The sequence below is a fragment of the Passer domesticus genome, chromosome 9, assembly GCF_036417665.1.
Source record: "Passer domesticus isolate bPasDom1 chromosome 9, bPasDom1.hap1, whole genome shotgun sequence".
NCBI lineage: Eukaryota > Metazoa > Chordata > Aves > Passeriformes > Passeridae > Passer > Passer domesticus.
In genome coordinates this window covers 7,636,017-7,650,721 of record NC_087482.1, presented here as the reverse complement: position 1 = coordinate 7,650,721, position 14,705 = coordinate 7,636,017, and the positions used below count along the sequence as shown (strand labels likewise).

The following is a 14,705-nucleotide window of genomic DNA, read 5'->3' as shown; positions in this document are numbered from 1 at the left end:
CCGGCCCGGCCTGAGCAGCCCGGACTGGCCCAGGGGATGGGCTGCGCCCGCCCGCTGTGCCCACAGGCTGGGCCCAAGCCTTTGCAAGAGTCTTTCTCCCAGCTTGGCAAAACCTCGGCCAAGTGTCCCTGTGCTGTGCTAAGAGTAAAAAACCCCCTCAAATTTAACCCTGCTGCCCACCGCATGAGGGATCCCTGCACACCTTAGGAGAGGCCATCAATACTCCTTTGTGCCTCATGAGGGATCCCTGCACGCCTCTGCAGGGACCCCAAAATATCCCTTTGAGCCTCTTCAGGTCCAGGCACAGATGATGCCCCAGAAGGAAATGTGCCCTCAGCCCAGGGACGCTCAGCATGGGCTCCCCCATCCCCTTGGGGCCCCGCCGCTGGGCACAGCAGCCCCTGCCTGGCTCCTGCCTGCCCACACCGTGGCCATCCACGGCTGCTCCTGGGCATGGAGCTCAGCCAGTGCTGGTGCCGGGGGGGCTTTGATGCTGCTACCACCCGGATATAGTTATGAAAACTTTGTTCTTTTATTTAAATATGAAATATGGGCCAAGCCCTGCCCTCTCGGACAGGGGATGCCCACCTTCAGTCCTGGCCGGGGAACAGGACCAGGGGGCTCAGGGGAAGAGGGTCTCGTGGAAGGATGGGTTTTGGGATGGCCTCATGACGCTGCTGCAGCCACGGCAGGGCAGATATGGGCAGAAGTGGAGAGCTGTTATAAACTATCAAGTTCCCGCTGCCTGTGTTTTTAGGCCCATCTGCTGAAGATGCACAGAAGCACCTGTGAAGAGAGGAGGTGGCTGAGGCCCCAGCTGCCAGTGGCACACAGGGAGCCTCGTGCACAGCAGGGCCCAGAGCTGGCAAAGCTCCCCAGCACGGCTGGAGCTGCTGGCACAGCTGGGCCCAGCTGGACAGCTGCCCCTCAAGGCCCCGGCCAGCAGGGACGGCTCTGGGCAGGGTCCCTGGCCAGGAGCGGGCCCCAGAGCGCCTCTGCCTTTCAAGGGCAATCTCGGCCCTGCTCTTTCTCTTCCCCACCTCCCTCTGCCTCTGCCCCGTGCCCCTGGGGCTGCTCTTGGCCAGGCAGCCTCAGTGGGAACCAGCACTGGCTGCAGCCCCAGCGGGCCCCCCAGGACAAGGCCCAGCAATTAAGAGGCCAATGGAAGCACTGGGCAGCAGCAGAACCCTCAGCAGAATTATTTGGACAATCATGGACTGGCCACAACTCCATGGCGGCCTCCCTGCGAATGTTTAATGTCTGCATTAGATTTTCATAAGAAACTGTTTCAGGGGAAGATGAAGAAAACACTCACCATTTTCTCTTCCAGTAATAATGAATTTGGACACAGCATAAGATGAAGATAAACGCCAAAAAAAGCAGGCCTGCCATTAACCCTGCCCAGCAGCCTGTTCCCATATCGAAGCCCCTTCTGAGGCCCTTCTGGGCATCGGGAACAGGTCTTGTGGTGCCGGCTGCATCTGTGGGAGCGGTGGGGAGCGTCAGCCCGTGCTGTGCTGCACTGCTGAGCTGGCAGCACGGTGCATACGGGCAGGACTTTCTCTGTTTCCCCCAGAGCTGGAGCCTGCAGGCGCCTTGCCGGCCCTTGGCACAGGCTGTGCCAGCCAACAAAGCCCAGCAGGCCGGGAGGAGAGCCCGGGGGCAGCGCAGCTGCTTGGGCAGTGGCTGCTGCCAGGGACACGGGCCAAAGCCATCCCTGAGCAGCCACTGCGACCCCTGGCCCTCCCTGCCCCGTGACTGCTCCCCCAGCCCCAGGGGACAGGCTCAGGCCCTGTCAGGACCCAGCGCAGCCCCTGCCCAGTCGGGAGCCAGGGCTGGCTCTGGCCCTCGGCTGGCGGCAGGGCTCCCGCTCGGGGCTGCTCCTGTGCCTTGGGCCTCTGGGCACTCAGGGCCAGCTCCGCAGCAGCTGCAGCACGAGGGACGTTGCTGCACCAGTCCCGTTTCCCCAGGGCTCTGAACGAGCTCCAGAGGCCTGGAAGCCGAGGCGCCTCCAGCTTTGGCTGCTGCCGGGCCGGGCAAGGGCAGGCCCTGGGGGAAGAGCTGCTGCCACACAGCCCCACCCAGGGCTGAGCCCGGCACAGCAATTACCTGCTGTGCCTGTGCCCGTGTCTGGCATTGCCTTCCTTCCTGCTGCAGGGGCTGTCCATGGGGAAATGCTTCCTCCAAGATGTGCCTCCTTCTGCACGGATGTTTGGTCCATCACTTCAGACAGGAAAAAGGACAGCTGGATTAGATGGAAGAGTTCCTGATTTGGGTGCTGGCATCTTCAGGATGTCATGCTTGTCCAACATGGGGATAGGTTTCAGAAAATGTCTTGGCTTTCAGGGCAGGGCCAGGGTTCTCACTTTCCAAACAGCTGCCATGCCTGAGCCGCAGGATTGGGGAGGGGATCGCAAAGATCGAGGGCACACATGTGCATGGTTCTGTGCTGGCACCTGCAACGATGCCCCCTGGCCCAGCTTTGGGCTCTGAGCTGGCAGCTCTCCCAGGGGAAAGGCCTTGACCTACCCTCACCATCTCCCAGAGGCTCCGTCCTGGACGTGGGTTGGGAAGCTGCACCACCTTCACCAGCAGGTCCAGCTGCAAAGAAAGGCAGGACAGAAGAGCTCCTGTGGCACTGCAGGAGATCCTCAGGCTGCCCAGAAGGCTCAGCCCCGGGGCACAGCCCTGGGCCCGGCCCCTTCCCTCTCTGCCCTTCTCTGTGGCTGCACAGAGCACATGGAATGTTCTGGCACTGGCATTGCACACGGGAGGAAGATGGAGCAGCTAAATGCTCCTTCCTCCCACTGACAGTGATCCTGTGGGATCCCTCAGGGCTCCAGAAGGGAGGAGGGCAAATTTTCCATATTCCATCAACCTTCAGATGATCTTAAGTGAAAGGGCAAATGTATGAGCTCTTGCCACCTGGTCACTGTGTATTCTCTCAGGAAAGGTACATTGAGCACTTGCCTCCAGGATTTCCCATGAATCTCAAGCCATAATCCAGCAGGTTTTCCAGATAATCCATGTCTTTATCCCATCCTAGAAGTTTGCAAAGATCAGAACAATTTCCATGATGTGCTGGGATCCCCTTCTGCCACAGGGAACTGGGCACTGCTTGTAGGTCAGGTAAGGCCATGGGAGCCAGATGTGAATGGACAAGGCCAAAGCTGCTCAGGGGCCTGGGGAGCTCTGGGAAGGCTCATGGTCAATCCCTATCTTATTTGCAGACCCTGTGCAACATCCCTGGAGAGGTGCCTGGAGCAGCCCAGGGCCTGTGCGGGTTCTCTTAGTCGCACAAGGGAAATGCTCCTTGAATCCTTGGAGAGAACTGCAGCAGGCAGTGCTGCAAGTATACCCTGCAAACTCCCTCCTGCCTGTCCTCCCAGCCACCCTTCCTCCATCTGCTGGGACAGCTCCCAGATCCCAAAGGCACATAGTCAAGCACTGTCAGGACACACTGGAGCCTTGATCTCCCCCTCTGTCCCTTCCCCACCATGGGCACCCCATGCAGTCACTCCCAGATTTCAGGAAGTGTCTCCCACACAGGTACCCCAGCAGGACTGCTCAGTACCAGAGTGCCCTGAGCCTGCTCGGGATAATTCCCCTGGGTTGTGCCCTCACTTCCAGGCAGCAGAGACAGCAGATCAAGCCTCAGCAGGGCTCAGGCCCAGAGGCACAGATATTACCTCCTGTGCTTGTGCCTGGCATCGCCTCCAGTCCTACAGCAGAGGCTGTCATGGAGCCACTGCTTCCTTCGGGAAATGCCGCCTTCTGCCCAGCCTCTGCATCCACTTCTGGAGAAAGGAAGAGGGACGGCTGGATCAGGTGGGGCTGTTCCCCACTGGGCCCTGGCATCTTCAGCAGCCAGTACTTGTGAAAGACATGGTTAAGGATCAGGAATCCATAAAATTTTCTGGGTAGACCAGGGTCCACTTTCATCATAACACCGTCTCTTAGTGATCATGCTGGAGACTATGAAATTTCAGGGGATCTCAGGCTCGTGGTGCAGTTTGGGCTGCCTGTCAGCTGATGCCAAATGCCTTCCTGCAGGGGCTGGGCAGAAGCTGCAGCCAGGCCAGGCTGGCAAACAGCCCTGCAGGGCGTCAAAGCAGCAGCAGGGCAGCGAGGCTGCCATGGATCCCTTCCTACTGTGCCGGGCACGGCGTGTCCAGATGTGCAGCCAAAGCCCCCGGCTGCTGAGTCCCAGGGGAAGCATGAGGGAAATGCACCCACCTTGTCTTCTCTCCAGATCACTCAGCATCTTCTCCATGTGTTTGGATGCCTCCAGGAACTTACTCTCTCCTCTAAGTTTGTTCTCCAATCTCAGGAGACCTTAAGAGAAATATTTCCATTTCCCAGGAATGGGTCCCACTAAACCAGTGCTCAGCCTGTGGGGTCATCAGGCAGACACTACTCACCCCTGCCATGGGAGCTGGGCCTGCGTGCAACATCCACCAATGGACCTGGGAAAGTCCTCCCTGCAGACACACCTGTAACTCAACAGCCACGGAAGCTTCTGCCATCTCTGCTGATCTGCACTGGTACCACTGAGCCACAGGAGCGGTGAGGGGATCGTGCAGGGCGCGGGCACACACGTGCCTGGTTCTGTGCTGGCACCTGCAGCGATGCCTCCCTGGCCCAGCTTTGGGCTCTGAGCTGGCAGCTCTCCCAGGGGAAAGGCCTTGACCTACCCTCAGCACCTCCCAGAGGCTCATTCCTGAATGTGGGTTGGGAAGCCAGATCAGTTTCACCAACCGGGTTAGCTGCAAAGAAAGGCAGGACAGAACAGCTGCTGTGACTCTGCTGAAGATTCTCCTTCAGGCCCAAGTGGCAGTGGGTGCACCTGGGTGTTTGGTGCCCTCCAAGGCACTCCCTCAGCTCTGCCTTCCACTCAGGAGCAGGAGCAGGGGGACCTCGTGCCTGCAGTGGCCCCACACTGGGATGGAAGGAGCCCCTTGCGGGGCAGTCGGGGCAATAAGGACTCCCTGGAGCTGCCAGCAGCTCTAAAGCCAGCCCCGGGCAGGGCCAGGGCTTGGCAGTGGCAGCAGGAGCAGCTCAGGCTCCCTGGGGCTGGCAAAGGAGCTGCCAAAGGCTCAGCCCTGGGGCACAGCCCTGGGCCCGGCCCCTTCCCTCTCTGCTCTTCTCCCTGGCTGCACAGAGCACATGGAAGGACACACTGGCATTGCACATGGGAGGAAGATGGACAGCTAAATGCTCCTTCCTCCTACTGACAGCAATCCTGTGGGATCCTTCAGGGCTCCAGATGGGAGCAGGGCAAGGCTTCCAGAATTCAACAACCTTCCTACTCTTAAGGAAAGTGGGACATGCATGACCTTTTGCCACACTGACACTGATTATTCTCTAAGTAAAAAGGGACTTTGCGAACTTACCTCTACTATCTGCCGAGGTCTTCAAACTCTCATCCAGAAAGACAAGCATGGAATCCATGTCACGATCCCAATCTAGAAGGGAGCATAAAACGGAACTGCTTCCATGCTCTGCTGGGTTCCCCTTTGGCCTTTGGGAACTGGGCACTGCAAGGGGGTTGGGTAAGGTCGTGGGAGTCAGATGTGAATGGCTATGGCCAAAGCTGCACAGGGACCTGGGGAGCTCTGGGCTGGCTCCTGGTTAATCTCCACATCCTTTACAATCTTTGCCCCCCATAGACCTTATGCAACATCCCTAGAAGGGCAGCTGGAGCAGCCCAGGGCCCTGGGGCTCTCTCGCTCCTCACTGAGGGAGACTTCCCTAAATCCCTGGGGATAACTGCAGTATGTAGTGCCAGAACCACTCCTACCTCCTTCCCTCCTGCAGTCCCTCTCTCCCTCCATCTCTTGGCACAGCTCCCCCAGCCCAAGGGCACATAGCCAGGCCCTTACAGGACACATTGGAGCCTTGCTCTCCCCCTCTGTCCTTTCCCCACCATGGGAATGCAGTCGCTCCCAGGTTTCAGGATCTCCCTCCCACGCAGGGACCCCAGCAGGACTGCTCAGTACCCGAGTGCCCTGAGCCTGCTCGGGATAATTCCCCTGGGGTCTGCCAGTCTTGTCTGAGCTGTGCCCGCACTGCCAGGCAGCAGAGAGGGCAGCTCAAACCGTAGCAGGTCTCTGGTCCAGAGGTACAACAATTACCTCCTCTGCCTGTGCCTGGCATCACCTCCCTTCCTGCAGCAGAGGCTGGCATGGAGTCACTGCTTCCTTCGGGAAACGCCACCTTCTGCCCAGCCTCTCCATCCACTTGTGGAGAAAGGAAAAGCAACAGCTCATCAGGTAAGACTGATCCCCATTGGAGAGGTGGCATCTTCAGGAGGCAATAATTGTCAAAGACATAAACATCCTGGGTAGGACAGGGCCCACTTTCATCAAAACACCCGCCATTAGTGATCAGCCTGGATACTGCAAAATCGCAGGGGACCTCAGGTTGGGCATGGCCTGTGGTGCATTTTGGGCTGCCTGTCAGCTGATGCCAAATGCCTTCCAGCAGAGGCTGGGCAGAAGCTGCAGCCAGGCCAGGCTGGGAAACAGCCCTGCAGGGCGTCAAAGCAGCAGCGGGGCAGCGAGGCTGCCATGGATTCCTTCCCGCTGTGCCGGGCACGGCGTGTCCAGATGTGCAGCCAAAGCCCCTGGCTGCTGAGTCCCAGGGGAAGCATGAGAGAAATGCACCCACCTTGTCCTGCCTGCAGCAATTCTTTCAGCATTTGCCTCATGTTTTTGGATGGCTCATGGGGTTTCTGGTGTCCTTTGCCTTTGTTCTTTCCCCTCGTAGGATCTTAGAGCAACAGAGTTCCATTTCCCAGGAACGGATCCCACAAAAGCAGGGCTCAGCCTGTGGGGTCAGCAGGGACAAACTACTCACCCCTGTGATGGGAGCTGGGCTTCTGTGTACGAATCAGCAAAGGAGCTGGAGAAGTCCTCCCTGCAGACACACCTGTAACACAACAGCCACAGAAGCTTCTGTCACCTGATTCCTGCCAGGCTGTCAACAATTATTCCTTGGTGGCTCACTGAGAACATACCTGACAGTGGCTCAGATAGGACCAAAACTTTATGCAGCCAAGTTAATGGAGAAGCCTTCCCAGACACTTCATCTAGAAGGGAGCAGAGATAAGAACCATTTCCATGGTGTGCTGGAGTCCCCTTCTGCCTCAGGGAACTGGGCACTGCAATGGGGTCGGGTAAGTTTGTGGGAGTCGGATATGAATGGATAAGGCCAAAGCTGCACAGCAGCCTGGGGAGCTCTGGGCTGGCTCCTGGTCACACTCCAGACTCTTTTCAGGCCCTGTGAAACATCCCTGGAAAGGTGGGGGAACACCCCAGGGCCTTGCAAGACTCTCTCATTTCCACTGCAGAAACCCTCCCTAAAGGCCTGAGAAAAACTACAGGCAGCCATGCCACAGATGTCACTCATTTCACCACTCCCTGCCCCGTGACAGCTCCCCCAGCCCCAGGGGACAGGCTCAGGCCCTGTCAGGACCCAGCGCAGCCCCTGCCCAGTCGGGAGCCAGGGCTGGCTCTGGCCCTGGGCTGGCGGCAGGGCTCCCGCTCGGGGCTGCTCCTGTGCCTTGGGCCTCTGGGCACTCAGGGCCAGCTCCGCAGCAGCTGCAGCGCGAGGGACGTTGCTGCATCAGTCCCGTTTCCCCGGGGCTCTGAACCAGCTCCAGAGGCCTGGAAGCCGAGGCGCCTCCAGCTTTGGCTGCTGCCGGGCCGGGCAAGAGCAGGCCCTGGGGGAAGAGCTGCTGCCACACAGCCCCGGCCAGGGCTGAGCCCGGCATAGCAATTACCTGCTGTGCCTGTGCCCGTGTCTGGCATCGCCTTCCTTCCTGCAGGGCCTTCCAATGAGCCGCCACTTACCCCGGGAAATGCCACCTTCAGTACAGCTTTTTGGTCCATCGCTTGATAAAGGAAACGGACAGCTGGATCAGATGGAACTATTGCCTACTGGGGAGGCGGCATTTTCAGAGGGAATGCTTTTCAAAGGGTTAGGCTCAGGAAGATGGCCAGACTCTTCATGCTGAACTAGACCCCTCCTTTCTCCAAACAGGTGCCCTTCCTGATCTCCCAAGAGACCAAGAAATTGAAGGGGATCTCAGGCCCATGGTGCATTTTGGGCTGCCTGTCAGCTGATGCCAAATGCCTTCCGGCAGAGGCTGGGCAGAAGCTGCAGCCAGGCCAGGCTGGGAAACAGCCCTGCAGGGCGTCAAAGCAGCAGTGGGGCAGTGAGGCTGCCATGGATCCCTTCCCGCTGTGCCGGGCACGGCGTATCCAGATGTGCAGCCAAAGCCCCCGGCTGCTGAGTCCCAGGGGAAGCATGAGGGAAATGCACCCACCTTGTCCTTCCTGCTGCATTTCCTTCAGTACTTGCATCTTGACTATGGCTGGCTCATGGGGTTTCTTGTGACCTGTAGCTGGGTAATTCCCTGTCAGAGAAACTTAGAGCAACATAGTTCCATTTCCCATTGGATTTCACAAAACCAGGGCTCTAGCCACAGAAGCTTCTGTCATCTCTGCTGATCTGCATGGGCACCACTGAGCCGCAGGAGCGGTGAGGGGATCGTGCAGGCCGAGGGCACACACGTGCATGGTTCTGTGCTGGCACCTGCAACGATGCCCCCCTGGCCCAGCTTTGGGCTCTGAGCTGGCAGCTCTCCCAGGGGAAAGGCCTTGCCCTACCCTCACCATCTCCCAGAGCCTCAGTCCTGGACATGGTTTGGGAAGCTGCACCACCTTCACCAGCAGGTTCAGCTGCAAAGAAAGGCAGGACAGAAGAGCTGCTGTGGCACTGCAGGAGATCCTCAGGCTGCCCACAAGGCTCAGCCCCGGGGCACAGCCCTGGGCCCGGCCCCTTCACTCTCTGCTCTTCTCTGTGGCTGCACAGAACACATGGAAGGACACACTGGCATTGCATATGGAAGGAAGATGGAGAGCTAAATGCTCCTTCCTCCCACTGACAGTGATCCTGTGGATCCCTCAGGGCTCCAGAAGGGCAAGGTTTGCTGAATACATCAACCTTCAGAAGAACTTACGGGAAATGTTACAAGTAATCTCTTGCTGGATTGACACTATTTTTTTGTCAGGAAAGGTACATTGAGGACTTGCCTCCAGCATCTGGCGAGGTTTTCAAATCATCATTCACCAGTATTTCCAAATAATCCAAGTCACGATCCACATCTGGAATGGAACACAGACCAGAACCATATCCAATGTGTGCTGGGATCCTCTTTTGCCTTAGGAAACTGGGCACTGCAGGAGGGTTGGGTAAGGCCATGGGAGACAGATGTGAATAGACAAGGCCAAAACTGCACAGGGGCTGGCTCTGGTCACTCTCCACCCTCTTTGCAGGCCCTTTGCAACTTCCCTGGAGGGGTGTCTGGAGCAGCCCAGGGCCCGTGGGTACTGTCTCCCTCCCACAGAGGAAACCCTCCCTAAAGCCCTGGGCAAAACCATCCCCAGCGCTTCCCAGGGAGCAGGGAGCGCTGTGCCGGGAAAGGGCAGCCAGGCTGCCGGCTCACCTGCTCGCCGCGCTTGCAGTGGAGCAGCCTGGGCAGCCCTGGCAGGCAGGGCCACGGCCAGGAGCAGCAGGAGTAGGAGGCGCAGAGCAAAGGCCATGGTGCCTTGCCCTCTGCCAGTCCCACAGCTCTTGCTGCCACCGCTGTCCCGACACCGCTGTCCCAACGTCAGCACCGCTGCTGCCACCGCCGCTGCTGCCGCAACAGTTGTGCTCAGGGACTGACTGCTGGCTCCTTGTGCTGCTGTGCAACCACGGGGCTCTGGCACCTCTGGCACCTCTGTGACCTCAGGGCCTGCTGTGACCTCAGCCTGCTGTGACCCCAGAGCCCTGCTGTGACCTCATGGCCTTAGCTGTACCCCCAAAGTATGCCCCCATCTCTACCAATGGACTGCCCTGATTTGTTGGGAAGGATGAAAGTTTGACAAGAAAGTCTCACAGCTATGTGTGCTTGGCAGAGAGATTTTTGAATGTGGAATCTGAAGAAGAAATAGAGATGGAAGCAAGTTTTGATATAGAATAAAAGAATTGCTGAGCCACTCTTAGTGGATAACTAAGAAGGTAAATGGTGTGTTAGTTCGAAGGGGGCTTTATGATCTGGAGCAAAGGAGAAACCCACTTGAAAGAAGCAGATGCTTTCACCAGTCATGAAGATAGCACAGGGAACAAGACAGGTGATGTTGCAAGTAGAAAGAAGCTCTCAGAATTTTCAACAACTTCTAGTTTAAACTGTAATGTACTAACTTTTACTGATTGGAGAACAATAACATGAATGTGGTAATTACAGTAGTTATGACAGCTTATAGGTAAATGTTAAGGTACCGACTGGTTCTTCTCTCTTAAGATGCCCAGCAAAGAAAAGTACATAATGCATTGTCAGCAAAACTAAAGGGTCTTCAGGCTTGTGTGCAGCTGGAGCTGACAGCTGCAGGCACAGGCTCTGTCACCCACGACCCTGGACTGCTGTAATGTCTTGGATGTAAGAAAGTGCATTATGCAGAGCTGCCTGGAGTCCCGCATCCCCCATTAAGGCTATTACACTGATTGTAATTGCTTTGCTTCATCCAAGGGCCATTGCTCAGCAAAACCTGCAGGGACACAGGGTCTTGTTTGGGTGGAGGCAGCATCTGCACGGCAGCATGCTGGTAATGCAGCTGTGACAGGGACATCGGGCATGGGCATGGAGATGGGAAGTGTGTGCCAGGTGTGTCCCAGACTGAGGTGTTTGGCTGTTCTTGTGAACTTGCAGAGGGGTAGCTGTTGAGAGAGGAGGTAGCTGCAGCCCCAGTTGCAACTGGGACACTGTCCTGGCATGACTTTATGATGCTTCTATCCCCATTTGTGGGTTGAGCCCAGAAATAAGTTTTGCACCTTTAGGTCTGGTTCCAAGAGTGAAGGGGGAACAAGAAGAATCGTGGAGTTTGTTATCAGAAACTGCACTTGCACCTCTGCATCCTTCTCCTGCACTGTGTTGTCTGAGGCAAGGACAGACAACAGGATAGAGCTCTACTTTGATTTTTAGTTAGTTTTAGCTAGCTAAGGCAGAGAATTTCTCTGGACTGTGGTTTTTCTTTTTTTGTGGAACTGTTTAAACCTCCTCTGGACTGAAAACCCAGAAGAGCACCAGCAGCTCACTGCTGTGGCCCACTGGGCTGGGCCAGGCTTGCAGCATTTCCAGTGCCAGAGGGACTGAGAAGAGAATGAGTTAGGAGAGCTATAGCCCACGGAGGTGACTTTCCGAGCATGTCATCTCTTCTAAGTGGCGAGAGGTTTTATTGTTTAACATTGTTCATCATTTTTTCTGATGGTGAATTCCTTGCCTATTAAATAAAGAGGGTTTTTATCCCATTTTCACAAAAAAAAAAATCTTTTTCCCAATCTAGTTGGGGGAGGGGCCTCTTGAATGTGATTCCTAGAGAATGCCTTTGGAGGTTATCTCCCAAATCTGCCCTAAACCAAGATAACAACAGAGACCTACCTGCACAGCAGCAGATTAGTATTGTACTCAAAGTTTTCTGCTGAAGACTAAGAGCTAAGCTTGTCAGATATTCTGAAAAATATCAAGAAAAAGGTTTTTCATTGGTTGTTGTGACTACGTAAAAATCTCCAGAGGGAAAGTGGCTTCTCCAGTAGACTAGGTGTCTTGAGATGTCTTAGTTTTTCCTGGAGTAAAAATTGGCTATTAAATTCTGGTGTTTATTCTAGAAGGGCAAAAATGTTCTACATTATTCCCTATTCTAAAACTACTTTGAAAATCTTATGCTACTATGGAAAAAGGGGAGAAATATTTGGGGATTTCTTTCTACAAAAAAGAAAAGTCTGAATATTTTTAAAAATTTCTAATTTCTAAAAAAGAAAAATGAAGACAAAACATGGTGGCTCAGGAGCCCCATGCCCGGCTCCAGCCTGCACACTCCTGGCTGTGCTCAGCCAGTGCTGCTGCTACCAGCCAGAGAGCAGAAGTGAAGCCCAAAGGGATTGCTCAAGCCCTTTCCTAGCAGGGGTGGGCCCATCTTCAGTCCTGGCCGGACACCAGGGCCAGCAGCTTTGGGGACAGAGGCTCCTGTTCTGGGTGGTGGCAGCATGTCCCTAGCAACAAGCTGGTAATGCAGCTGTGGCAGGGATGTTTGACACAGGCTTGGGGATGGCTGATGACAGGTACAGGTACAGGTACAGGTCTCCCTGATGGAACTCTTTGGCCGGTCTTGTGAAGCTGCAGAGGCGCTCCTGTGAAGAGAGGAGGTGGCTGAGGCCCCAGCTGCCAGTGGCACAAAGGGACCCTCGTGCACAGCACGGTCCAGAGCTGGCAAGGCTCCCCAGCACGGCTGGAGCTGCTGGCACAGCTGGGCCCAGCTGGACAGCTGCCCCTCAAGGCCCCGGCCAGCAGGGCACGGCTCTGGGCAGGGTCCCTGGCCAGGAGCGGGCCCCAGAGCGCCTCTGCCTTTCAAGGGCAATCTCGGCCCTGCTCTTTCTCCTCCCCACCTCCCTCTGCCTCTGCCCTGTGCCCTTGGGGCTGCTCTTGGCCACAATTGCTAATCTGTGATTGTTCTGTCAGCAAAGGGACATGGAGAAGTCGCCTCCAGCATGCAGCATGATCTTCACACTGTGACTGGCCAGGACTTCCAGTCAATCCATCTCTCAATCTACAGTGTCCATGGGAGCACAGTTCAGAAGCGTCTCCATGCCGTGCTGGCTTGCCCACGTGCTTTAGGGAAGTGGGCATTGCAAGGAGCTCCTTCCTCAGTGGCAGCAGGCATGGCCTCAGCTGCAGCCCCGGTGCCGCCTGTGGCGCAGGGAGCGGCCGTGGCTGTCCCTGTGCTCGGCTGCAGCACAGGGCCAGGCCGGAGCGGGGCCCTTGTTGTGCCTCCGCCACTGCTCGGCAGCGCCGCTGGAGGCCGGGGCCGGGGCCCTTCCCCGCCGGGGCCGGGACCTGCCCGACAAGGGCGCGGCGGCTCCAGAGGACCCGCCCGACCCCCAAGGATGGGCTCCGCCCGCCCGCCGGCCGCAAGGCTTGGCAGGAAGCTTTCTGCCCACTTTGCACAGCCTCCACCCAGAGTGGCCCTTTGCTGCCCTGAGGAGACTGAAAAACCCCGCTGCACATCTCATGAGGGATCCCTGCACACCTTAGTAGAGACCATCAATACTCCTTTGTGCCTCCTGAGGGATCCCTGCACCCCTCAGCAGAGACCCCAAAATATCCCTGTGTGCCTCACAGGGAATCCATGCACACCAATGCAGAGACCCCAGGACAGCCTTTTGTGCCTCGCAAAAGAGCCTAACCTCCTGCCCACTGAAATAAATGGGCAGGAGATCTTTGTCCTTTTTAATGCCTTTATTAAGAAGAATCAGCTCAGGTGGGGAGAAATCGATGGGTCGCGCCCACGCCGCCGCTGCTCCCAGGCGTGGCACGGAGAAGGAGGGTGATGCAGCTTTGTCCACTGGTCTGCAGACAGAGCTGGGGATTCCGTCCTCACCAGAGAATAGGAGATTCCTATCTTTTTTGTCTAACACCTCGGGACGTCTCTTTAATCAACATCTTTTCAGGTTATGGTGAGAAGAAAAAAGGATCCAAGCAGGTATGGGACTACGCTCCCATCCTTAGGCGTCACTTAGGTCACTTGTTGGCTCGTAATTTTAGGGGTTTTCCTGGGAAAACTGTAAAAATCCGGGGCGCAATGCATTTCTCATCTGCATACTGGCTCATCCATATCATCAATAAAAATATTAAACAGAACTGGCCCCAGCACAGACCCCTGAGGGACACCCCTGGTGGCTGGCCGCCAGCTGGATGCAGCACCATTCTCAACCACTCTCTGGGCCCGGCCATGCAGCCAGCTCCTAACCCAGCACAGAGTGCTCTTGTCCAAGCCACGGGCTGCCAGTTTATCAAGGAGTATGATGTGGGAGACGGTGTCAAAGGCCTTGCTGAAATCCAAATAAACAACATCTACAGCCTTCCCTGCATCCACTAGGCGGGTTACATGGTCATAGAAGGTGACCAGGTTGGTTAAACATGACCTACTCCTCCTAAACCTATGCTGATTGGGTCTGATACACTGGCCATCCTACAAATTCTGTGTGATGGCACTTAATATAAACTGTTCCATTATTTTGCCAGGTACTGAGGTCAGGCTGACTGGTCTATAATTACCAGAATCCTCCTTTGTGCCCTTTTTGTGAATGGGTGTCACATTGGCCAGCTTCCAGTCATCTGGAACCTCACCAGTGAGCCAGGACTGTTGGTAAATGATGGAGAGTGGCTTTGTAAGCTCATCTGCCAGCTCTCCCCTTACCCTGGGGTGGATCCCGTCAGGTCCCATAGATTTATGAACATCCAAGCATTTCAGTAGTTCTTTGACTGCCTCCTCTTGGATAATGGGGGGGACCATTCTGCTCCCTGACACCATCAACCAGCCCAGGCGGACAGGTGTCTTGAAGGCAAGTCCTCTTCCCACTAAAAACTGAGGCAAAGTAGGCATTAAGCACTTCTGCCTTCTCCTCATCTGCAGATATTAAGTTCCCTCCCTTGCCCAATAAAGAACAAAGGCTGGTCTTACCCTTCCTTCTAGCATTAATGTATTTGTAAAAATATTTTTTATTATCCTTTACAGAAGTCGCCATTCTAAATTCCAGCTGAGCTTTGGCCTCCCTAATTTTTTTCCTGCATGCTCTAGCAGCCCTCTTGAATACTTCCTTAG

The 14,705-nt window shown here is 55.9% G+C and overlaps 1 protein-coding gene and 1 long non-coding RNA gene across 5 annotated transcripts; both read right to left on the bottom strand.

Annotated features, from left to right (window-relative positions):
- Positions 1 to 513: 513 nt before the first annotated feature.
- LOC135307363 (uncharacterized) lies at positions 514 to 1,444 on the bottom strand. The gene is made up of 2 exons (XR_010368066.1): positions 1,316 to 1,444; positions 514 to 786 (listed from the first exon to the last, which is right to left on the bottom strand). It is a non-coding gene; the product is annotated as an uncharacterized LOC135307363 (long non-coding RNA).
- Positions 1,445 to 2,924: 1,480 nt separating this feature from the next.
- Positions 2,925 to 8,562, bottom strand: LOC135307100 (uncharacterized). 4 transcript variants are annotated; one of them, XM_064431755.1, is made up of 12 exons: positions 8,330 to 8,562; positions 7,784 to 7,894; positions 7,019 to 7,090; positions 6,859 to 6,930; positions 6,670 to 6,771; positions 6,135 to 6,239; positions 5,394 to 5,465; positions 4,695 to 4,766; positions 4,422 to 4,493; positions 4,237 to 4,335; positions 3,690 to 3,797; positions 2,925 to 3,042 (listed from the first exon to the last, which is right to left on the bottom strand). In XM_064431755.1, exons 1-12 carry the CDS (start codon positions 8,364 to 8,366, stop codon positions 2,945 to 2,947), a joined length of 1,020 nt encoding a protein of 339 aa, XP_064287825.1. In that variant the 5' UTR covers positions 8,367 to 8,562; the 3' UTR covers positions 2,925 to 2,944. The 4 variants fall into 4 exon arrangements, with proteins under 4 accessions (XP_064287825.1, XP_064287827.1, XP_064287826.1 ...); XM_064431757.1 differs by lacking the exon at positions 6,135 to 6,239; XM_064431756.1 differs by lacking the exon at positions 6,670 to 6,771.
- Between the last annotated feature and the right edge of the window lie 6,143 nt (positions 8,563 to 14,705).

Coding starts and splice junctions, on each gene's coding strand:
- LOC135307100 (XM_064431755.1), bottom strand. CDS start 8,366: ATGCAAGTACTGAAGGAAATGCAGCAGGAAGGACAAG. Junction 6,772..6,858: donor GCCCAGCTCCCATCACAGGG/GTGAGTAGTTTG, acceptor TGTTGCTCTAAG/ATCCTACGAGGGGAAAGAAC. Junction 4,494..4,694: donor GCCTCTGGGAGGTGCTGAGG/GTAGGTCAAGGC, acceptor GTTGAGTTACAG/GTGTGTCTGCAGGGAGGACT.